Source organism: Anabrus simplex, chromosome 1 (genome assembly GCF_040414725.1).
Source record: "Anabrus simplex isolate iqAnaSimp1 chromosome 1, ASM4041472v1, whole genome shotgun sequence".
Classification (NCBI taxonomy): Eukaryota; Metazoa; Arthropoda; class Insecta; order Orthoptera; family Tettigoniidae; genus Anabrus; species Anabrus simplex.
In genome coordinates this window covers 1,059,420,198-1,059,445,316 of record NC_090265.1, presented here as the reverse complement: position 1 = coordinate 1,059,445,316, position 25,119 = coordinate 1,059,420,198, and the positions used below count along the sequence as shown (strand labels likewise).

The 25,119-nt window shown below is 39.0% G+C and overlaps 1 protein-coding gene across 1 annotated transcript in view; it reads left to right on the top strand.

Annotated features, from left to right (window-relative positions):
- EloA (elongin A) overlaps positions 1-25,119 on the top strand; it is a 249,003-nt gene that overhangs the window by 201,576 nt on the left and 22,308 nt on the right. The window contains exon 8 of the mRNA XM_067149784.2: positions 23,338-23,464. Coding sequence (XP_067005885.2) covers positions 23,338-23,464 — 127 coding nt within the window. The remainder of the gene's footprint in view (positions 1-23,337; positions 23,465-25,119) is intronic.

Here is a 25,119-nt window from a genome sequence, read left to right as displayed (position 1 = left end):
TTCCCCATCTGATGAGAACTGGGTGTGGAGGTAAAGGGAGCTCTGGTGCCACGTCCTTGAAAACCCAGATTCAGGAGGGTGATTTAGGAAGATTTTCTTGGTATTCAAAACTAACTTACCCACATGAGGATACAAACTTCTTATCTTTTTAGCAATTTTGTGCAGTCCATGGGCTAGACATGGGAGGTGGAGCATTTTAGGAAAGAGAACTTTCAAGGCTATAGATGCTTTTTTCATGTAAGGTGCCACATCTGTGACAAAAAGTAGGACATCATCATGCCGTATTCCATCCGGCCAGGGTAACATTAATGAATTTGTGAACAACTGTGGCAATGTGGATCCATTTGCTCTCTCCATCTCTTCTCTCATCAAAAGAAATACTGATGATAGGTCAGTTTGCTTTGCTTCCATAGTTCCAATGATGACGTTGGCCATGTAACATCCCATTGCATCCGTAGTTTCATCAGTGGAGATCCAGATCTTCTTTTCTGCAACTCTGCTTCAAATCTTCTGCAGGGTTTCTTCAAAGGAGATATTCAAATACGTTTTTCTTAATGTGGATTCTGACGGAACTTCTTCTTTAGTGTACTTCTGCAGAAACTTCTTGAGGGATTGATTTTCCAGTTTCCAGAACGGAATTCCGGAGTCCAGGAAAGCTTTACATAGGTCCAGGGAAAACTGAGATTGCCAGCTGGATGTTGTAACTGCTGTTGATATTAAATTGATCTTAGGACCAACAATATTTAACCTAGACTTATGTTTCGTTGTTGTGAATTGTTGAGTTATAAAGTACTTTTTTTTCGTGATTAATAGATTTTTCACAGATTTTGCAAAAGAGTATAGCTCCATCAGTAGAAAGTGTATCTGAACCGAATTCACGAATATAGCCATGCAATTTACCACGCAACAATGAAAATTTCGGCATGATAAATAAGTCAGCGCGAACACCCGAGTTGCCTTTAACAAGTTCAACAGTAGACAAACAGCTTCTTTTATGTTTGACCTGTTAGACAGAAGTGATTTCCTCCCTTCCTCTGCATTATCTTATCATTTCAAAATCGGGAAAACCAGGTAATTACGCATTGTCACAGCAAAAGGGCTGTGAGGAAGGAGAAGAGACGTACTTCCCTCATCCTCTCTCTTTCCTGGTATTCATTATGCTTGTGCATTCCTTTCACTAATGAAGGTTCTGCTATTTACAGAGGTTAAATGAATGGTTTGAGTAAATGAGCTTTCGAATGCAACGATACAACGATTTACAGGGAACAATATCCTAAATAGATATTTGTGACGGCAATATGTAACTTAATTTGTACATTTTTTGTCTTTGATGTATGGAAATTCATTATGTGCTTTTTAAAATGTGTAAATCGCAGGAAAAAAATTGCATAATGATAAAAAAAGCCAAAAAAAGGCTTTAAATCTTAAAATAGGTAACGAAGCCAAAATAGGCAAAAAAAGGCAAAATAAAAATTGCCTCTACACTTCCTAAATGCATGAAAACATATTTATCTCCTTCTGCCTAACTTCCGGGCTCTATCCATATGTATTAATGTTCAGCACCATTCATTTTTAGGATAGAACAATTCTATTTAATTCTGCATGAAAATAATAACAAAGGTTTAGAAATCAGATGTTTCCCTGTATTATATCATTATTTTTTAGATATCTTATCCATATCTCATTGATAGCCATATTGTTTCAACATGGCCCACTTTCAAATGCCAAAATCATTATTGTGCACATCGCTTATAATGCAAGATTTAAGACATTTCAGAGTATTTAATATTGTAGGAAATAATTATTCCTAAACTTTTATTCTTGGTTAACACTATCATCATCCACTGGTATATGGAATAGCTCCAAACTTCTCTAATTTTTCACATGAGGTACGTCGTTTCTCTTCTGTATTCTGTTAAAAATGAGTTTTCTGGGACTACATGTCACAGGTCATAGAAGATACAACTTTTTTTAGTCTCCCTCTTGACACTGTGGACTGTTTTAATCTATTTTAGCATATGACTTTCACAGATTCATTTAAATAGAATCTGTGGTATTCTTTGGATTATGACAATGAAGTAATCACATCATGGAATTATCAGTGTGTATCCAAGCATATCTGAATGACACTTTTGAGCTAAGAGAACAAGCTATGTGTGATTTGTGACATCATGAGTTGATTTTGTTGGCGAGTTGAGTTTCAGTTGAGTTTTGTCACCCTTCTGTGTGCACTACTGCGATATGTCCTTGTGTTTTGGTTTTAGGGTTTGGAATCAAAACCCTTCTGTAGGCAATTAATTTTCTATTTTAAAAATACAGTATATGTTATGTGAAGTGTTGGTTGTACTCTCTGGCTATCTTCGTTTTAATTATTTTTCCTGGCTATTCATTCTTCCCTGTCACTGTGTATGCATGGTTTATATCTCAATCAGTGCATAGGATATTTTGGAGGTCACTTGCTTGTGATTTGGATCCCTCAAAAAACTGTCTCATAGTTCGTGTTCACAATGCTGGCAATTGCATTAAACCCCAAACTTGCTTGCTTTTGTTTACATGAAGTGTGATAGTCAAATGGCAGCTGTGGTTTGAATCTCTACCAGTGCATGTGGGATTTTTTTATATGAAAAGTCTTGTCCTTGTGGTTCTCTTGTGGCTGTGATCATGATTTTGTGGCAATAAAGGCGAATTGCAGGGTGCCAGCACAGTTGCAACTGTGGGCAGGGCTGGCAGTGAGCAAAACAATAGTGCTGGCAAATTGTTGAGGTCTGTGATAAGGAAACTCCTAGAAGAAGCTGGAAACTGATTAAATGTGGACCAGACATCCAGAATGATATCAAATAAGAAACTACTAGAATCTTCTACAGACCTTTATAAAGCATGCAGCTAGCGAACATCAGTCAGTCAGTCAGTCTCAAGTGAGTGGGTCTTGAGTGCAACAGCCACAAGTAAAAGAAGCAGTATGAGATGATCACGAGTCTGTGATGTGTCATTAATTGGAAATGAGTTTGTCAGACGACTATGCATAGTTCGAGGTTCTCTGTTGTGAACTATTCCGGATTGACACTGCATTGTGAATAGCTGTGTTGGGGGACCAAGATTTTGATGCAACAGTGTGCAGTGTGATTGCCTGATTGAGCCTGCTTTAGTGTAACTTCATGAGTAAAAACTGTGTCAAGTGGGAAACTCAAACATGCATAAACTTGTGATTAACTGTAAATAGTAGTTAAATAAATTCAGTTGACGGTACCATCTTGAGTAAAATCACCATGAAAGTTCAGTTGATCAGGTTATGAAGGGCCACAGAGAAAACTATGTAAGAGATACTTGACTCAACTGATAAAGTTCTCCATTTGATATTCCACAGGGCATAGCCTAGGGAAGAATATACTAGTAAGTTGAAGGAACATTGTGCCCTCCACTTCTAAATGCCAGGCTGAATGGGAATTTATCTTCACAGTTTATCATTTGTCACACAGATTCAGTTTGGTTCTTCTTGAAGGTTTGAAACATCAATCAGACAAGTGCTGTCAGCAGCATCTTACAACATCCACTTCACCGCCAATTGCACAAGAAGAAAGAAAAACAGAAAAAGCAATGATTTATGTTGTTTTTTCCAATTTGTATTAATTTTAAGTCCCACTAACTTCATTTACAGTTTTGAAGATGCCAAAATGCCAGAATTTTGTTCTGCAGGAGTTCTTTTATGTGCTGTTAAATCTACTGTCATAAGGCTAGCATATTCAAGTATATTCAGATATCATATGGCTTGGGATGAAACCCACTTTGGGGTCAGAAATACACCACTCTATCGTATGAATCTTCCAGCCGGCAGCTATCTGTTCTGTATGTGTAATAATTATTGGCACTATTAAAATTCCAACCATTGTAGCTAGACTAGTACGCTCATAATTACTAGACATTTACGTCTTTTGCTGATTTGACTGACAAGACTGATGACTATAATGTCTATAGCCCTTAACGGGTTACGTAGCGTTCAGCTTACATTCGGGAGATAATGGGTTTGAATCTGACTGTCAGCAGTCCTGATGATGGTTTCTTGTTGTTTGCCATTTTCCCATCAGGCAAATTCTAGGGCTGTACATTAAGTAATGCCATGGTTGCTTCCTTCCCATTCCTAGCGCTTTCCTATCCCATCGTCGCCATAAGACCTATCTGTGTCGGTGTGGCATAAAGCAAATTATATTAGTATTGTAAATCTACTCATTCGGGACAGATATTCTCAGCTTCCTTATGGGAATCGATTTCTGTAACATCTGATGGCCTAGCAAGCATAAATTTTTGAAAAAGAGAGAGTCTCTCATAGTGCATTGGCAATGCTGGTGGCTCTAAGTAGCCTACACGTTTGCCTCCATGGTATGCACTAGCCATGCGTCTTGGTTGGTGTGCTAGTTACCAACTGATGGGCCCAAATTGGCACACTGGGGTGAAACGCTGGCAACAGGAAGGAGTTAGCTGGAAAATTTATAATATCCAATAATGGACCAATTATATTGGTATTATGAATTTGCTCATTCAGGACAAATATTTTCAGATTCCCTATGGGAATTGATTTCTATAACATAAAGCAAATTGTATAGCCCTTGAATTAACATACACCTTCAAAATCCTGACCTAGGTACCCCACAATCACTTACCACTTCCATTTCCTGCTTGGTACAATACGTGAAAACATAATTCTATGGTAGAGTTGTATTTTTACATTCTGTACATTGCCAGGAAATAGTTCTATTGCTTAGGATTACTGAGTCTTTCATTACAGTGTTCTTACAGTACTGCTGTTGTAAAGAAACAATATTAATTTTATGATTTTCAGCGGTTGAGGGCAAAAAGAAGACGAAGGAATAGAAAACGACCTGGTGGAAGAAGAATTCATTTTCTCTAGTGTTCTATTTTTATGGAAATGTACAGCATACTGCACTTTTTTTTTTATATTTTTTAATATATTAATTACGGTTCATCTCTAGTTATATCCAAGTCATTTGAAGGATAAATACTGTTGTAAAATAGTATGACGCTAAGTAAAATACAAATTTATATACCTAATATGGATTTTACTTAGTATGATATGTATTTTTAATACCTCTCTTCTTCGTTTACTCGTTTCTTGTGGGGAAGAATGGATATCCCACTGTCTCTCATATAATTTCTCTTTTTGTCTCAAAGATAATTTTTTTTTACCTAATCAAATATCATAATTAAGAAATAGTATGATTTTCTTATTCTTCAGCAGGTTTAGCTAAATTTAGCTTTGCTTTAAACTTTCAGCAGAACATTATAAGACTTCATGTAGTTACGCAAGTACATACTTCACTTGCTACCGGACTGAAACAAATCCTGATAATATCTTATGTTTTTTCATAGATTAATAAGAAATGCATACGTTATAGTTTTCTTTATATCCTTGTTGTTCTTGAGAGTAATGTTTACTATCACTGGATATCCTGTCTGATGGCGATGATCTTTAAAGTGTCAAGTTTATACAGTCTGACATCATGGTTAGCTGGTTTGAGTCCCATTGGTATAAAAAAGAATCATCATCAGAATGTTGGCCGGCAGGGTAGGAGAGCTTGTGATATACAAGTTCTAATCACCAGATTGCATGCCAAAAGCCTGGATTCAATTCTAGACCTCTCCACAGTGTTCCCTCGGGGTGAGGCCATATTATAATCTATATGGCACTGTTGATGGTGATTCGTCCAGCAGATGGGGATGTTACAATTTGAGCAGACACCTTGTTATTTGACAGGACATAGGGGTTTCACCCTCTCCCTACCTCATTAAAATCATCATCATCATCATCCCATGTCTAGATGTGCAGATTGCCCATGGGCATCAAATAGAAAGACCTGCACCAGGTGAACTGATCATGTCCTCGGACATTCCCGGCACTAAAAAGTATATGGTAAAAAAAAAAAATCTCACTAGATCTAATGCTTGTGGATTTAAAGTTTTGTGGTATTCAAAAGACCAAAGTGATAATGAGAAATTATGTTTTGTGTGTGCAAACACAGTGTCTGCTGTATCATATACCAAGTGTTCTTTTGGATGACTTACTTTAAATATGATCCGATTTGAGGAGGGGAATGAGCTGCATATTACATATGTATGTGTGCAAGAATAATTATATTTGTATTATTGTGTATAGTTTTTCCAGGAATCTCTATTTTCAGATGTTCACTAATATTTTCTAAATAGGTATATTTATAAAATACATATGACTGGCTGTTATACTTATGCTAGAATAGTGGTTATTTAGAAAACAAAACAGGCAATAAACTTGAAATAATATTCTCAGGGCAAGTCATTATTTGTTCCTTCCACTCCTGAGAATGATGAATACTGAAGTATTTGTATGTCATGTTTGATTTTGTAAAGGATTATAAGGGAACCCTGTGATATTATTGTTAAATAAAATACTTGACAAGTTATAACAAGAATTTTATTTGTACTATAATATACAATGTTCTCATTTTACGAGGATACTTTTGCATCATTCAGCCACAAGCCGACTTCCACTTCCCTGATTGCATGTCGTATTTGCGGCGGGGGAGGGGGGAGCATGTTCCATTATTATAGGCAAATCAAGACATTGAGCTACTAAAGAATAAAATATGCCCACAAATTTAAATATTATTATTGAAAATACTGTACATGTATACAGGTTTATTACTCACCATTTATTTCAGATACTGTTGAAAATGACCTTCTGCTGTAAGACATGTCTCACATTTAAACAAATTATTTGCCACTTTCTGTCATTCTGTTTTGGTAATAGGCTGTATTGCCCATGTTATGATGACCTTCAGTTCTTCTATATTGTGGAGATTATTTTGGTAAACTTTGCCCTTTAGGGTTCCCAAAGATAATAATCACAATAAGTTAGGGTGGCACTTCTTCTTCTTCTTCTTCTTCTTCTTCTTCTTCTTCTTCTTCTTCTTCTTCTTCTTCTTCTACTACTACTACTACTACTACTACTACTACTACTACTACTACTACTACTACTACTACCACTTTTCCCACATGTGTTGGGTCACAGATGCAAACCGCGTCACACATGGGGATTTGATCCCGTTTTACGGCTGGATGCCCTTCTTGCTGCCAACCCTATATGGAGGGATATAATCACTATTGCGTGTTTCTGTAGTGGTTGGTAGTGTAGTGTGTTGTGTGAATATGAAGAGGAGAGTGTTGGGACGGACACAAACACCCAGTCCCCGAGCCAGAAGAATCAATCAGAAGCGATTAAAATCCCCGACTCGGCCGGGAATCGAACCTGGGACCCTCTGAACCGAAGGCCAATACACTGACCATTCAGTTAGGTTGGCTGATCTGTGGGTCCATAACCCTGTACTAATTAGTTGATTATCAAAAATGGGACGTAATATGTCTATAGAATGAAGACTGGCAATGGCTGTGGCACCGTCCTGTTGAAAATACTGTATCCATAATCCTTTTCTTCCTGTGTCAGTTCATTAAAAATGGCCTCAAAATTATTCTCACTTATGCATATGAATTTACATGGTCATCAAAAAATATAGGCCATTATCCACCACGCACTTACCGCACACCATACCCCTATTTTAATGGGAAGCAATAGCACTTCCTGTACAACATGGGGATTCTCAGTACTCCACAGTCACATATTTTGAAAATGTACATGTCCGGAAAGATGTAACCATGCCTTGTCAGACATCTTTATCTTCAGTTAAAACATGTCTTTTCTGCTTCCTCTGTACATCACAAACTAAACCTTTTGCACATCATGTTTTCATCAACTTCGAAATGTAGGGATGCTAGAATCAGGATATTTATGAGCAAATCTCTGGATGAATCTCCTATAGATAAATTTTTTAAAGTAACGTTCCGCCTAATAAATTTGTTGTTCAACTGAATGCTTCATTTTCTAACTGATTACTTAATACACAAGCAATATACACAATAACACACAAGTAACAATCACACACATGTTCTGGTACAATTTTCAGAAGCAACTAACTCCTGGGATGTTTGTACAGTTGGGGGGAGCAGAAGTTGGCTGGCGGCTGAATGATGCGGAAATTTTCTTGAAAATGAGAGCACTGTATAATTTCCTAGTTGTCATAAATACTCTGATAGGGAAGCTATCATAGAGGAAATTGTACCTGATATAAAGAGAAATATCTGACTAAGCAACTCTTCTTACTTTCCAGGTAAGTTTGCAGCTGGAGAGTTAACAAGCAAGAGAAAGAATTATTCACCTATTCTTATGTTAATGTTTAGAATGTATTTGGTTGCGAGTGTTTGAGCTTTTTGATTTATTGGCAACATAGCATTTTCCCCTAAAGCAAACATTACAAATAAAACAAATCTGAAGCTATTGTAGGCTCTCCTTGACTTTACCATAATTGCTGAAGTTGCTTGTTTATTCTTGTATAGAACTAACCACTGTGAGATTCTTCTCATGTGCCAGTTTGTTCACTATTTCAATAGAGGTATGTCAGTCATAATGTTATTTCTAGCCTCTTGGTGATAGTGCTAGGTTTGTTTACTGTACAGTAATGCCATTTGGGCTGTTTACCAGCGAAGACCTCTGTGTTGACAGTTTAAGTGCACACATCAGCTATTGATATTAATTATAGGTCATATTTTGTAGATTTTCTCTGCATGAACTGCTTGCAACTACAGCATCCACAGAAGGTCGTAAACAGTGATATATTCTAAAATCCTTTGGCCATCTCTTGTTTTCTTCTGACCCTGATGGTATTAGTTTTGCGAGGGAGTCTTTAATTTTCACACCCTTTGTGGATCTTCCTTGTTTTTTTTCCAATACCTTCATTCTTTGAAGGTTCAGGTCTCTTCAGTTTTTCATCTAATTAGTATTGAGAGAGGATGGTTGCCTAGTTGTATTTTGTTAAGAAGGAAGCCATATTTTTCAGTGTTGACTTAAAACAACTTTAAAACCTTTCAGTGTGTCAGAAACACTAAATATAACTCATATAACATACTTGTATGGATTTTTCTACAAGAACATCCTCAGATTCTATCAAATAACTTGAAATTGTGCAGATATGTATACAATACTGTTTACGCTGTGTAAATTTGTCGATGATTGTGAGTTAGTGATAATATGAACAAGAAATAACAAATAATGATTGGAGTATTCCTCAACTGTCACCTTATCAACTTATAGACATGTTTTTGTACTTATCTAAGTTAATCACTCATCCACTACCTTCAGCAACTGGTTCTGGACTGCAGTCAGTGTCCTTGCTTGGTCTTGGTAGGTAAGTAGGAGGGGGAGGGGGTGAAGTGTGGGGGGAAATTCTGTAGGCAATGAACTCGGTTCTGTGGAGAGGAGAGGGGAAGTAGCGGAGTGTTATGGGTAATGGCTCTGTTCATTGCAGAAGGGGAGAGGAAATGTTGCTCCTTCATGTTATAATGTATTTCAGTGTATAAGGGAGTAAATGGAAGTTAGTAATTTTTGATCAACATTTCACACTTTTTGCATTAGTGCTTAATGAATCCCACACGAGGCCTCTCTGAATTAACTGTCTGTAATGTAACCCACATTCTTATCTGTACTAAATTCTCCGAATTTAAGCAGCGTCGTTCACCAATCAAGACTTTTTGTTTAGGTTATTACTTATCAGTAAAAATATTGTCTTGCAAGATACTCTTTAATTCAATTCCATACTTTTGTTTCATCAAAATCATCTAGTTACTCCACAGGTACATCTCAAAATCTTCATTTATGCCACTCATTTTGGTGATTTGTCCTTTAGTCAAAGGCAAGGTTTTGATGCCATACATCATTGCTGGCCTCACCACTGCCTTGTACACTTTTCCTTTAAGCCTACTGGCACCCTTCTGTCATGGAGTACCTCTGTTTTCTCCTTCCAGCTCTTTCAACCTGCCTGTATTGTACTAGTGAGTACCAATTCTACATTTCCAGTTTCCAGTTTCATCCAAAACTGACCCATGTATTTGAATGAAATGGTTCACTCTCTTGATGCCTTCACCATTCATTGGCAGGTTTTCTCTATCATCTTCTCCAGCATGAAGGCACAGATATTTTATGTTTTCATGCTGCTGATCCTTAACCCTCTCTCTTCCAGTGCTTCAGTTTCCAAAGAACTTCTTCCTTAGTTTCCGAACACAGTACCATGTCATCTGTGAACATCATATGCCATAGTGCTGCTTCTCTCACCTCTTCTGTTTTTATATCCATTAGTATATTAAACAGCAATGGATTCAAACCAAATCCCTAGTACAAACCGACCTCTGTTTTGGAAGTCTTCTGTTTCTTCAGTACTACTGTGGTGGTTCGCTCTCACATGTCTGTACATCTCCTGTACCAACTTAACATATTTCCTAGGAGCATTCCTTTGCCTAAAACTTTCCACACCTCTTGTCTGGGCACTGTATTATAGGCCTTTTCCAAATCTGTAAACACCAGGTGAAGGTCTCTGCATTTCCCAAAACTTCCATAGTTTGGCCATTCCAAAGATTGGGTCTGTTATGCTCCTACCAGGCATGAAGCCAACTTATTCCTTTGATACGGTAACTTCTTTTCTCTTTCATCTATAATTCTTTCAAATACCTTCATAGCATGAGATCTGAAATATTTGATTACTATTTGCATGAAAGATAGATATCGAATGAAGAATTGCAATAGTAGCCCCAGTGAATAAGGAAAAGGTTGATAAACATAAAACGGACAATTACAGGGCAGACAGCTTGGCACGTGTTGTTGCTAAGCTCTGGGAAAGCATTCTTTCTGATTATATTAAACACCTTTGCAAACTTACTAACTGGTTTGATAGAAGACAGTTCAGGTTTAAGAAAGCTTATTCCAGTGAGGTTGAACTTGTAAGATTCCAGCAAGATATAGCAGATATTTTAGATTTAGAAGGTCAAATGGACTGTATTGCTACTGACCTATCCAAGGCTTCTGATAGGGTAGATCATGGGAGATTACTCACAAAAATGAGGGTTATTGAACTAGAAAAAAGAGAGGTTGAATGGGTGGCTATATTTCTAGAAAATAGAACTCAGAGAATTAGAGTATGTGAAGTGTTTTCTGATCCTGTAATGATTAAGAGGGGTGTCCCACAGGAGAGTATTATAATTTGTGCCATTTTAGGTGTCATGTTTTCCTTTAAAAATTGGTACAATTCTTCTGTTCTGCCATTCATGTGGCATTTCTTCTTGCTGGTAAATTTTTCTCATTAGGTCCCACAACAGTTTAACATCCTCCTCACTTAGAGCCTTTCACGCCTCAACTGGGATCCTGTCAAGACAGACTGCTTTTCCATTCTTTGCTTTTCTCAAGGAACATCTAATGCAATCTTTACTGCCAGAATGCTTATTGAAAATTGAGAGAAACAACAGCCACTACATATTGCCTTCCTCGATCTTGAAAAGGCTTTTGACTGTTTTCCACATCCTGTGGTCTGGTAAGCTCTTTGCGACCATTGTGTACCAGAAATGCTAGTAATTTGGATTAAGATGCTATACACGAATACCACAAGTCATGTAAGTTGCGTTGTCAGCACCTCAGTGAGTTTCCCAATGAAAGTCGGTGTGCACCAAGGCTCCGCACTGTCTCCATTGCTCTTTGTCGTTGTCATGGACACAATCGCACAGGACCTGCAAAGTAGTGCCCATTGGACTTTCTTATATGCAGATGATGTCACCCTTGCCAATACTACCAGAAGAGGATTGCAGCATCAAGTTGAAAAATGCAACTGCCATCTCTCACAATACAGTTTTGGACTGAACAAAAAGAAGAAGACTGAATACCTGGAAACCATCCCAAGCAACGACTCCATCCAAGTTGATGGAGATACCTTAACAAAGACTGTAGCTTCAGGTATCTAGGATCTCGGGGATAAGTGATGAAGTGTGAGGTAGGATAAAGATGGCATGGATGAGATGGAGGGAAGTCACAGGCGTACTCTGTGGCAGAAGGATGCCACTACATCTGAAGTCCAAAATATACTGCATGATGGTACGTCCTGTTGTTTTAAACTGTGTTGAATTTCGACCAGCTGACAAAGCTACGGAGCACCAATTACACACCATGGAAATGTGTATGCTCCATTGGTCAGTGGGCATCACACTCCTGCATCATGTCAGAAACGATACCATTTGCCAGCAAATGGGTACTGCGCCCATCACTGAGAAGGCACGAGAAAAATGTCTCCAATGGTATGGGCACATCCTGTGTGCTGCACTTGGAACAGTTGCCAATTTCATCCACTGCTTTGAAATTAATGGACAACCTCCATGTGGACATCCAGAGTGGCACTAGCATTACGCAGTACAGACTAAACTTAAGACCAGGTGATGCCCAGAATCTTGCAAAATGGCGAGCCAAGGCGAGAAAATGCTAGGAAGAAGAAGAATTTTCTCAAAGCCCTTTTCACAATACCTCTTGTCGCTGCTTCATTGTCCATCCTATATTCTGTGTACCTCCTCTCATTTTCTTTGTTCAGTAATTCTTCAAACTCTCGTATTTAAACCGCTCCATTTGCCCCCTAGATTTTTTCACTTGGAATATGTCCTTTCTTCTTCTTCTTTCAGATGGGCCTACTTTGGACCACGCTTGTTCAACTGTTGGGCTTTGATCTTTGCCCAGTACTGTCGCATCTTCTGCTGGTGTAACTCCTTTCTCTCTTCTGTCCAGGGGGTACCTTTCTTTTGGGGTTTTTCCTGAAATCCACGGACTTCCTTCAAGGTGTGTCTCAAAGACTGTCTGTTTTGCAGATCTGTTATTCCCAGTTCTTTAATAACTTTCTTGGTTTCTGTCAACCAAGTGGTACGAACCTTCTTGTTTCACCAGAAGGTGAACAGACAGTTGGTTTGAAGGCAGTCTTGCAACATGGCCATAGAAAGCTACCCTTCTTTTCCTTGCACAGTCAGAGAGCCTCTCAATATGTTCATAGAGCTCAGAGTTATGTTGCCTTCAGAATTCCCCATCTTCCTTTACTGGGCCTAGGATCTTCCTGAGGATTCTCCTCTCTGTGACTTCCAATTTTTTACCAGACCTCTTCGGTTCAAGGAAAGACACTCCGTGGCATACAGGGCTTCTGGTCGTATGACTGATGTGTAGTCTCAGGTTGCGTGACAGGTATTTCTTGTTGTAGGTGTTCTAAGACAGCCGATAGGCTATTCCAACTTGTTGATTTACATTCAAAATTGTTAGGTTGAGGGATTCACCTATTCAATACAAGAAATAGTGATAATTACAAAGTCATCACATATTCATTTTTATTTGGGACTGGTTTTGGCAATAGGGTATGCCCAGGGGGGTGCACTCAGCCGTGCGCAGAAGGTGTTGCATTTTCCTCGCTTAGCGCATGACGTCACAGTGGAACAGCTAGCCACGCGGGACCAGGGTAGATCGAGGCAAATCCTTCAGTTATCACATGTATCGGATGTATTTGTTTACCTTTAAAGTGCGTGGGTATTTAAAAGAGTGTCAGAGGACCTAGTTTCTTTTCTCGTTTGTGTTGTTCGGCTGTAACTTACGTGGTACAAGGTATGAGATAATTTTGAAATGAAGTCGTAAAGTGTATTCACAGAGAGATCTTTTAACAGGCGGTCGTGATACAGTGACGACGGTTCTATTCTTCACAGTGCTCTAGAATTTTGACAAACAATGCCGGGCTGCGCTGTAGTAAACTGTAAATCCCACAACCGAAACACCAAAGAAAGTGAAGTGGTTTTGCATGCTTTTCCACGTGATATTAAACTACAAAAGGTTTAGATATTGAAGTGCTGCAGAAAAGACTCGGTAAATATTAAAAATGCTCGAATATGCTATCTTCATTTTCAGCAGTCAGACTATATAAGAGACTTGAGGTCTGAATTGTTGAATTTGCCTCGGAAGTGGGTGCTCAAACCCGGGGTTGTTCCCTCACTTATGTTGCCATGCATTAACATGAATGCTGTTTTAGTGAATAGGAATGATAACATGCCTGTAGTTGGTGCCTGCATGACCTCGCCTACTGCAAAAGAAAGGAGGGAGCGGTACGACAAAAGACTAGTGCAGAAACGAGCTCTTGAGACTTTGAAACAACTATCACCCATTAAGAGAACAGCTGACAAATGTACTGACACACTATAATCCTACTGCTACTTCAGAAAAGGACAACTTATTAAAAACTGTAGCAGCTCTTGAAGCAAGAAACGCTCGGTTGTCTGATGTGAATATGAAATTAAAATTACGAAACAAAGGACTTGCGAATAAGCTGTCACTTTCACAAAGGAATGTTCACAAATTAAAGAAAAACATGCGTACTTTAGTGTCTGACGAAGTTAAACGAATATTGAGGAAAATATTTTTACCCAGCCAAATAAGACGTCTGTTAAATGGATCTAAACGAGTTCAATGGAATAAGAAGGACATTTGTAAAGCGATTAATCTACATGCTGTGTCGCAGAAATGCTACATTTACTTGCGAGAAAAAATGGGATACCCACTGCCTGCAGTTTCAACGCTAAGAACATGAATAAAACAGCTCCTTTCGCTGCCGGTCGGGCATATTGCAAGATGTTCTACTTCTGATGAAAATGCAAGCTGAAAGTCTGAGCGACAAAAAACGAATCTGCGTTGTATCATTCGATGAAATGAACATCGATAACAGAATTAGTTATGACCAAGAAGAAGACAGAATAGTAGGCCCATATAGTAATGTTCTCGTTGTTACGGTAAGAGAGTTGTTTGCATCTTGGAAACAACCTGTCTATTTTGATTTTGACGTACAAATGACAGCTACGCTTCTGAAAAATAATATTGTCCTTGGAGTGTGTCTCGTACAGTGTTGTAGCTACTGTGGCAGACATGGGAGCCAAGAATGCATCTGTGTGGAAAGAACTTGAGGTAACATACCTAAACACTCATTTTCCTAATCCTCACAACGTGAGCAGAAATGTGTGGGTGTTTGCTGACGTACCTTAAGTTAATGAGAAATCACTTCTTGGACAAAGGTATTGTACTACCTTGCAAAAAACCAGCAACAAAAAATGTGATTGAAAAGTTATTGGTTCTGTATAGTGGTTAATTTAAAATGTGTCCTAAGCTTTCTCAGCATCATATTAATGTGGTAGGCAGGGAGCGACAGCGTGTACTATTAGCAGCTGAGTTGTTTTCTAACACAACAGCACAGGCTATCCGGTACTTGATGCCAGATGGAGAACATATTAGTGCGTTTGACACTAGACATTTTGAATTCTAGAATACCTGAGAGTGACAAGCCACTTACATGTGGGTTTGACATTCATCGCTATGAACAGGAGAAATGCCTCACAGAATTTTATGAATGTTGTGAGAACATGCGTGTTGGCTCTGCAAAACATATGCTTCCCTTTCAAACAGGATTTTTGAAAAGTATCCGTTCCCTGCTTGGCCTTTTCAAATACATGGAATCTTTCGACGTTAAATACATTCTCACAGCACGTTTGAATCAAGATTGCCTGGAAAATTTCTTTTCGCGCCTAAGAGGTCTTGGACATTTTTACGATCATCCATCTCCACCTGATGTCAAAAATAGCATCAGACTGTTGTTGTTAGGAGCCAATTCCAGCGATATTCCTCATTCCAATGTGTCACCTGTAGCTCCTGCCGAAAGAGTTGAATTTGTTACATTGGCTATGTTTGGCAACATCCTCCCAGATATGACAAGCTCTGGCGATGACTGAGGGCGACAAGGATATTAATGACATTGAATTGCCAGCTGTTGATAGTGATGATCTATCCGTACAGAAAAATACTGACTGTAGTGTGGAGGGATTCAAATACGTTGTGGGGTTCATCGCATATTGCTGCCGAAAATTTGAGGTCCCTGGGCACGCCTACAGGAGAGTTGTTGATACCGCCTGATGACCCAAGTCTGGGGTGGGTACACGTGCTGTTTCGGGGAGGTTTGCTCGTCCCTTCCGATGGTTGTGAACAATATGTTTGTGAAATTGAAAAGCCGTTTTCCTAACGTCCATCCACAAGTCTTGAAATCATATGCTAAGATCGGAACCTTACTCCGTTTGCGTTGGTTGGCTGCAAAAAAAAAAAAAAAAAAAAAAAAAAAAAAAGAGGCTGCCCGTAAGTGAAAAGGAAGAATGTGACATTTATCAACAAAGTAAATGTTTTGAAGGTCAAGAAATGTTCGTTACCTTTGTATTTGTTGTTTTAAACTTCATGTGCAAAGCCACGCGACCTTTGCCTTATGCGCAGAACTCTGAAAAGAACTTATTTCATACCCTGTCTCGCTTTCATAGACTGCGATTCGAACTGTAGCCCTTTTGATGAAAATCGAGTAGATAGTGAATATACTAGACTGTGATACTCTTCTTGACTTATGTTAATGGAAAGAAAGACAAACCGTTTATTTGATGCTAGTGTTCCAAGACTTGAAGTTATTACATATCGCAATGTGTCCTGTAAGTTTTCACCGTGAAGTGTTGAACAAATTAACATTGTTTGTGATATAAAACAAACCCCATCTGTCAGTCACAGTGAGGTGCAGATTCCATGCATTTCGTCAACATCATCTTCACTGAGGTAAGAGTGAATAACAGTTAATATAAATAGTCTTATTTGTCCCGAATATGTTGATTTAAACCTAACATATCACGCACTTCTAAGTACCTCTTATTTTGTAGCGCTACGATGTTATACATACTTTATCTTATACAGAATGTATGTTTCTATAGAATACATTGGGTGATGTTCAAAAATTCTAAAATATCACTTCGGTATATTATTAAAATGCGAAACATTACCCGCGCGCTAATACAATCTGCCATCAGCGGCTACCAGCGATGTTCCTTGGTGACGTCACAGTGACAGCCAATGGCAGCCCGTAACGCGGAATGACTAACCTTACTGTTCTCTATTAACCTTGGGGTTTGCCAACATCAGCCTAGGAATTAAGACAAAGACATTGGGTATAGAGTACATTATATTTCTTAAAATTATTTTTGACACTAGAAAACTTGTTCATTCTCATGGATAATGATGCTCTTTCTGATAAGTTAGGTTCAATCCATTCGCCAAGATATATTTAAATTTCTCAGTCCTCTTGATGTTTCCCTGCTCTAGTAACATCTCTCTGTTAGCTTCTTTGATGTTGGTGAAGAATTCTGTTTTCTCCAGCGATACTTGAAGACTCACTTTGGCAACCTGTTTCCTGAGGCAATTTACCTACATTGTTGCCATTTCAAGAGAATCAACAATCAGTGCTATGTCATCTGCAAAGGCCAGGCATTCTACAACCAGTCCATCGTTCTTATGGCCCAAGTAGACACCACTCCGAACACCCAAGTTGATCAGTTCCTTGCGCCATTCTCTCACAACCTCTTCAAGGACACAGTTGAAGAGAAGTGGGGAAAGTCCATCCCCTTGTCTCACTCCAGTTTTTATCTCGAATCTTCCTGAGATCTCGCCTCCAAATTTAACCTTGGAATGGGTCTGGTCAAGGTTTCTAGGATGAGTCTGCGGGTTTTGTTGTCAAGCCCTAGTTCCTGGAGTACTTTGTTAAGCGTTTCTCTGTCAACAGAATTGTAGGTCTTCCTAAAATCAATAAAGGTGACGACCACCTTCTGGTTTCTCATCTTGGAGTATGCAAGTACAGTTTTAAGGTTGAGAATCTGTTCAGCACAGGTTCGGGTTTTCCTGAAGCCTGCCTGATATTCTCCCAGTTGACTCTCCAGCTAATTTTCTGCCCTTGTTAGTAATGCCTTTGAGAGAATCTTGTATGTTACCAGGATGAGGGAAATTCCACAGTAGTTGTTTAGATCAGTAAAATCTCCCTTTTTGTGAAGCGGATGGATCAGAGCAGATTTCCAATCAGGTGGTAATTTCTCTGTTTCCCAGATGTCCTGGATGATCTCAGTGAGCTTGCCCACGGCATTGCTTTTAGCACATTTGCACAGTTCAGCAACAATAGAATCCTCTCCAGCTGCCTTATTATTCTTAAGAAGTTGAATGATTTGGCCAACTTGTGAAGGAGGCAGCGAGTCCAGGTTTGGTGTGGATTGTTTGTAGTCGAAGTCTTCACTGTGTGGATCACAGTTAAGTAGGTTTTTAAAGTACTGAGCTAAAAGGTGGCAGTTGTCCTTGTCGTTGAAAGCTAGTTTGCCTTGTGAGTCTCTGAAGTGGAGGCTTGGCGGAGTGTATTTTCTAAGTGTCTGCTTGAAGGTTATGTAGAAATCTCTGGAGTTATTCTTAGCAAATTTCTCTTCGATTTGGGTTAGTTGGTTTTGTGTGAAGGTCCGTTTGGTTCCTCAAATTATATTGGCTGTAAGCTTTCTTTCTTCCAAAAACACCCAATTTTCCTTGGTCTTTTTAGAATTCCTCCTCACCCAGGCTGACTGTCTTTGGGCTATTGCATTGTCACAGTCTTCAGTCCACGCCAGATGCTTCCTTCTTCTAGCGAGGGGGGCGAGTTCATTGACTGCCTTGATAAGAGTCTCCTTCAGTTGGTCCCAGCTGTTGAGATCTGTATTGTTCAGTCTCTGACTTACTTCTTGACCGTTCTTAAGTTGGTCTACGTCAAATCTTACCATTTTGGAGGTCCTGTGTAAGCTAGTGTTTCTAGGCTGGAGTCTCATTTTGACCTTTGAGAGGTAGTGGTCTAAGTCCAGATTGGAACTTCTTAAAACCTTCACTTTTCCTTTTGAGATTTTCATGAAATGGCCACCTGATCTATCTGGAATTCACCCAGGTTGGTATTAGGTGTGAAATCCAAGTCTTCTGTTTCCTTGGCAGGTGTTCGAAGGCTGTTGACTTCATGACCAACCCAAATGTCCTACACAGATCCACCAAGCATTCTCCGTTGCGGTTGGTTCACTTATGCGCCGGATAATTGCCCACTATGTTTCTGTATTTTTTTTCTTGGAATATGTCCTTTATTGTTCTGTTCCTTAGCTGTGTCCTTTATTGTTCTGTTCCTTAGCTATTGTATAGATAGAGGTAGGAATTTTCATTGAGTTGAAAGTGCAGAAAGCAGGACTTTAAAATGGGAAAAATTATGTTTTCAATAAAACTTTTTGGTATTTTTGAAATCCAGCTCTCAAAGTACACTTCAGGAAGAAAACTGATATTTTCTGTAGACAAGCAATGGCACCTGTCAGAAATAAATAAAAACATTTTGTAACATGAGAAAAAGCATTCACAATCTACATTTGCTCATAGCATAGTTTATAGTCATTCCCTACAACACGGAAATAATGTCCACTTCATTACAACTAGGCTTGTTTTTCACTAACTCGCTGCAGTTTGCTGTAGATTATCACCACAACATTACTTAGATTCAAACAGAACTGCAGATGTTTTACAGTTCTAACAAGATTTCCATCAACAGTCAACAGTCTGTGCAGTTTCTGCAGGATCACACACACTTGCAGCTTTGTAGAATACACAAGCAGGATCACTTCTTAAACTTGTCATTTTTGTTGAACTGTGTGACGCAGCATTAGTCATCTGATTTTTTATTGTGTGTTTCAGAGTAGCACTGAGAAATTTTCAGTAATTCCTTTCCTTTGTCACTATGATACCCTGATGCAGCAACCATGATTTTTTGTTCTATCAGGTCTCATGCGACGCTCCAAAAAGGGACAGTAGGGTAGGACTGACCATTAGAACATTAATTAGGTTAACAGTGCAACTACCCAATTTCTTTACAAGAAGATTCTGTTTCTTTTTGCTATTTTTTTGCTATTTTGTTTTACGTCGCACCGACACAGATATATCTTATGGTGACGATGGGAGAGGAAGGGCATAGGAAGTGGAAGGAAGCGGCCGTGGCCTTAATTAAGGTACAGCCCCGGCATTTGCCTGGTGTGAAAATGGGAAACCACGGAAAACCATCTTCAGGGCTGCCGACAGTGGGGCTCAAACCCACTATCTCCCGATTACTGGATACTGGCTGCATTTAAGCGACTGCAGCTATCGAGCTCGGTGATTCTGTTTCAGCAGAAATTATCTTGCTTAATATTCTGAGGTAAGCTTCAGCATTTTGCCTACCAAATTCCTCACTTTTCAGGATTGTCATCACATTACGTGTTCTGCAAGATGTAGGTAACCAATGATTCATACCAAGATGACTACTTTGTGGGAATAGACTTAGAAAATAGTGGTATACATTGTCCTAGGTATTTACTGTCCAGAAACTTCCTGAAGAAATACTTTCGTTTCCACATATTCAAACATGCTAGACTTTACTTTAGACACAAGCTGCAAATCTTACAAGTGCTTACCTGACACATTCAGCACTAAATTTAAATTGTGAGCCTGACACTAAACAATCACAACACTGTCAATTAGGATCTTTCATAGTATATCATAATATTTTCCCATATAACATGCTGAATCTGACACAAGGGCCATGTCATCAAGCTGGATGTCATATTGTTTCAGTTAGCAGGCTTGTGTGCGTGTTACTTTTCTCTGACAACCTTCGCAAAAGGAATATATCCAGCTCCTTAGTTACATCAATCACTCAGTCAGTCAGTCAGTCAGTCACCACTGATCAGCATTTAGGGCAGCTGCCCACTTGACAGATTACTTATCAGTTGTTTACCTAGTTTTTCTTAAATAATTTCAAAAATTTGGAAATTTATCAAACATCTCCCTGAGTAAATTATTCCAATCCCCAACTTCTCTTCCTATAAACGAATATCCCATTTTCACACCAGGCAAATGCTGGGGCTGTACCTTAATTAAGGCCACGGCCGCTTCCTTCCCACTCCTACCCCTTCCCTGTCCCATCGTCGCCATAAAACCTATCTGTGTCGGTGCGACGTAAAGCAGCTAGCATAGATAGGTGCAATTACTGCTTTCATTCAGTCAGTAGATACCTTACTAACATTCCAGCATTACTGTTACAGCAAAACATGCTCCATGAAAATAAATTATATGACTGGTACAGTAATACTGCAATATAGAATAAGTTTGTGTTCTGAACTTTTAGTAGTCTATTGCAGTCTCATTGAGCATGTGGTAAGTTCTAGAAATCCAAGTAATTATGAAACCAATTCACATAACTGGTGAAGGATCAAAAGTGAAATTTAATACATAGTCTTGATTTGGTGTTTTTAAAATACATAGTCTATGATTTGGTGTTTTTTAATTTAAGGCCAAAAGTGAAGATACAGTTTGCTAAAATTTTTCTTAGTGAAATCTCATCAACAGTGTTCTTATTGGATGTTACTAGTATAACCTTCAAAATGTTTAAAAAATTTGCTCTATCTTGATTATGGTTGCCATGTAGATGTGCCCATTATGCTCTATCCAGGGTAGATTATGCTATTATGCTTGTCTTTGGTGAGATGAACAAGAAATTAATGTCAGCTGTAGACTAGGAGTACACGTAGATTGTTTTTTTCATTTTTTTAAAATAGGGATATTGGTACTATTTCATAAATACAAAGATGTATTTAGGCCAAGAGCCCTAACTTTGCCACAGAAAATAAAGGTTTTTATCTATCTATCTATCTATCTATGTATGTGTAAATGAAATCAGGGTATTGTCATTGTACTAATTTATTGTGGAATTCAGTCAAAATTATTGGTACTGACTTTTCAACACTGGCCTTCTAACCCTGAGATCACAGATTTAATGTTGGCTCTGACTGGTGGTATTTAAGAATGTTGAAATGCAACAGAATTCTAAGATGAAATTTCTGCACTTTTTCTTTCTTTTATCACTTTTCTTTTCTTTCTGTCTGTGTGAACAACGTATAAATAAATATATTAGAGAAAATAATTCTTACATTTAAATAACATTTATGCCTACTTACCCTCTCTGCCCAATCAGAGCCCTCCTGTCTGGACCTATACAAAATACATTCCACACAAGTACATTTATACTGTTTTCTACCTGTGATTGATCATCAGTGAAGATTACTGAGAATTGTTGTAAAGATGATGATTAGACAAATTACTGGAGAGAGAAATAAAGGATGTGGAAGTGACTGTCATGGAAGACTTCAATGCAGTGAAGGGGATGCAACAGAAAAGGAATGGAGAAGGTAATTCGACCTTCTGGATATGGAAAGAGGGATGAAGAGGGGGAGAAGTTGGTGGATATTTGTGTGAGAAATGGGTAAGTGTGGGCAATACATGGTTCAGAAAGAAGAATGTTAGAATACAAGATATGGATGGGTAAACAGAAGGACAAAGACTAATTGATTACCGGCACTTCTTGATGGAAAGAACAAATCACATACAGTTGTTAAAATGTAACAGCCTTGTCTGAAGTATCCTTTGATGGAGACCATAGAGCAACGGTAGCAAAAATGAAAAGAGAAAAAATATTTAAATGAAAGAAATAAAGAGAGAAGAAAATAAAAGTATGGAAATTACAAAATATGGAAGTAAAAGAAAAAAATCCAAAATGAACTGAAACAACACACATCCAGAAGTGAGGTGGAAAGTGTGGAAATGGAATGGGACATGTTCAAGAAGATATTTGTAAGCTCTGCAGAGTGTGTTTGTGGCAGAAAAGCTGAAAGAGTAAAAGAAAAAAAAAAGACCTTGTGGTGGAATGAGAGGGCAGAGGAAACAGTCAAAAATAAGAATAATGGCAATTATGGAATATGGATAAAACAGAAGGAGGTATCAGGAAATGATAAGAAGTTGCAAGAAAGTAGTATGAGAACAAAAGCAGGGAAGGATTTATGCAGAAGTTTGAAGAGGATGTGTATAGCAGTAAAAGGATGCTATATGGACTTATAATAAAGAAGAGAAAAGAAAGAGTCTCCAAATATCAGATGGAAGAGAAGAAAAAGAAAAAAGAAAGAGGAGATAAGGAAAAGATGGATTACTTTGACGATGAACTCCTAAACGTGAGAAGGGTTGTAGATGATATGATAAAAGAAAAAGTTAATCAGATTTGTTTCATAGAAGAAATACTTAGCTGTTGAAAATTACTTGTATATTATATTTATTTCTGTTATGCGTCTGTGTGTATATATATCTGTTTTCTCCTTTGTTACTCTAAGTATGAGTATGGAAGTGTCCCTTATCATTGTATAACCTGTTGGAAGATTTTCAATTCAAAATTCTTTAAATGGCTGAACTCCGTACAGCTCAAATTATACAAGTTCGGTGGATCTTTCACTTTTGTGTATGTTGTCTGTCATAGGCTCCTGATGTTTGTTGGTATTCCAGTGACACTCTTTCCTTTGAAATCCTTGTTTTCTCAACAATGTGACTACATTTTCAATGTTGTGTGCTCACAATTCCTAGTTATGTTTAGTGGTGCTAGTCTTTTCTGTTGTGTATACACCAGTGTCTGTTTAGTTAGAATTTAATTCTTTTTTGGAAATGTTCAGGCCAAGTTTGGAACTGGAAATACGAAAGCCAGCAGCCCCTCCAAAGTGGCTAAAGCAGCCACTGCAAGCAGTGCGAGTGCTGGTGGTGCTGTGCCAGTTCCTGCACCCCCATCCAGAGTTACACATAGTAAGTTAAAAAAGAATAGTTGTTATGAATTAATACTTTTAAATATTTGTCTGTTGAATGAATTCACTCACTATTGAGCTATGTTTATATAAATACAGCATGATTCACCCACCCCCTCCAATGTAGGTTTATGCAGCCCACAATATTAATTCTGTCCTGAAAACATCTGCCCTGCCGGTATGCTCAGAAAACACAACTGAATATCTTGGTATTTGTCGTCTCACCATAATAGGACGCCGTAATATACTTTTATACGAAACACTGGAAGACATGCGTGTGCCTTCTAGATCATATGGATCTGACACGCTGGCAAAACGCTAAATTGATATTGTGACTGCAGTATGGTGGTGGTGCTGCTATAAGCTGCCCAGTGTGCCGTATGGTACCGTAATGTAGTTGGTAAAGGCGTGGTGGAGCAGGCTTGCATTTCAGGTGGGAGGTTCGAGTCCGAGGCAAAGATTATAAATTTTTGAAATATTTGCTTAATACATACCGCACGGACTGTAAGTTCAATACCCGCTTTCATGCAAATTGTGTGTGAATGAATGTGTTTATGGCCCTAAGAAGGGCCGATTAGTTAGCAAGCCGGACACATACAGACCGGAAATAATAGGAACACAACTGCCCCGACAATGCTTTATCACAGTAAATGCTCGATGTGATGGCTGTTTTGGTTTATGCACATTCAGTTCTGGTGTCCAATAGATCGTCTTGCATGCTGAAGCATTCCAGGTGTAATTGCTTTGCAGGTGTTCGTGATGAGTTTCCAGAGCTGGTCGCGGTTTTCCAGCGCTTGAGTGTAAACGACGTTCTTCAAATGTCCCCACAAGAAGTCTAACGGCATCAAGTCCGGTGATTTGGTGGGCCAAGAAACAGAGCCTCCTCATCCTATCCATTTCGCTGGCAGTTCCTCGTTCAGATGGTTTTGAACGGGCAAAGTCGAATGTGGTGGATCTCCATCCTGTTGCAACCACATCGTCAGACGATCATGCAAGGGCACATCCTCCCGCAGCAGTGGGAGTTCGTGACGCAGAAAGTGCAGGTAGCATGGGCACATCCAATGGCCCTCAAAGAAATAAGGTCCGTCCAATGGCCCTCAAAGAAATAAGGTCCAATCAGGCAATCCCCCAAGATTCCACACCAAACATTCACTCCCCATCGTACTTGATGGGCCGCCTGTCGCACCCAGTAAGGATTGTCCGGACTCCAATAGTCCTGACATTCCCATTATTGTGGTAGCGTGATTCGTCCGAGAACAAGATGTGCGATACGAATGCTACATCATTGTCCAGCTTGCCTGATAGCCACTGACAGAACTCCATTCGAGCTTCAAAATCCCGTCCATGGAGCTCTTGGTGTAGTTCAAGATGGTATGGGTGAAATTTATATTCATGCAGTATTCGCCAGACGGATGGCTGGCTGGTGTTCACCTGTTGTGCAATCACCCTTGTACTGATGTGTGGATTATTACAAGCTGCCTCCAGAACGGCCTCTTCTGCTTCACCCAATATAACGGGTCTATCGCGGACTGGTGGCTGGTTGGAAATCATGCCTGTGGTCTTCAGGCGTTTTTCAACACGGTGGAATGTCTTGGCAGCCGGGTGTTGCCTGTCGGGATACCGTTCCTGGTACAGATGTAGTGCCTCGCACGCATT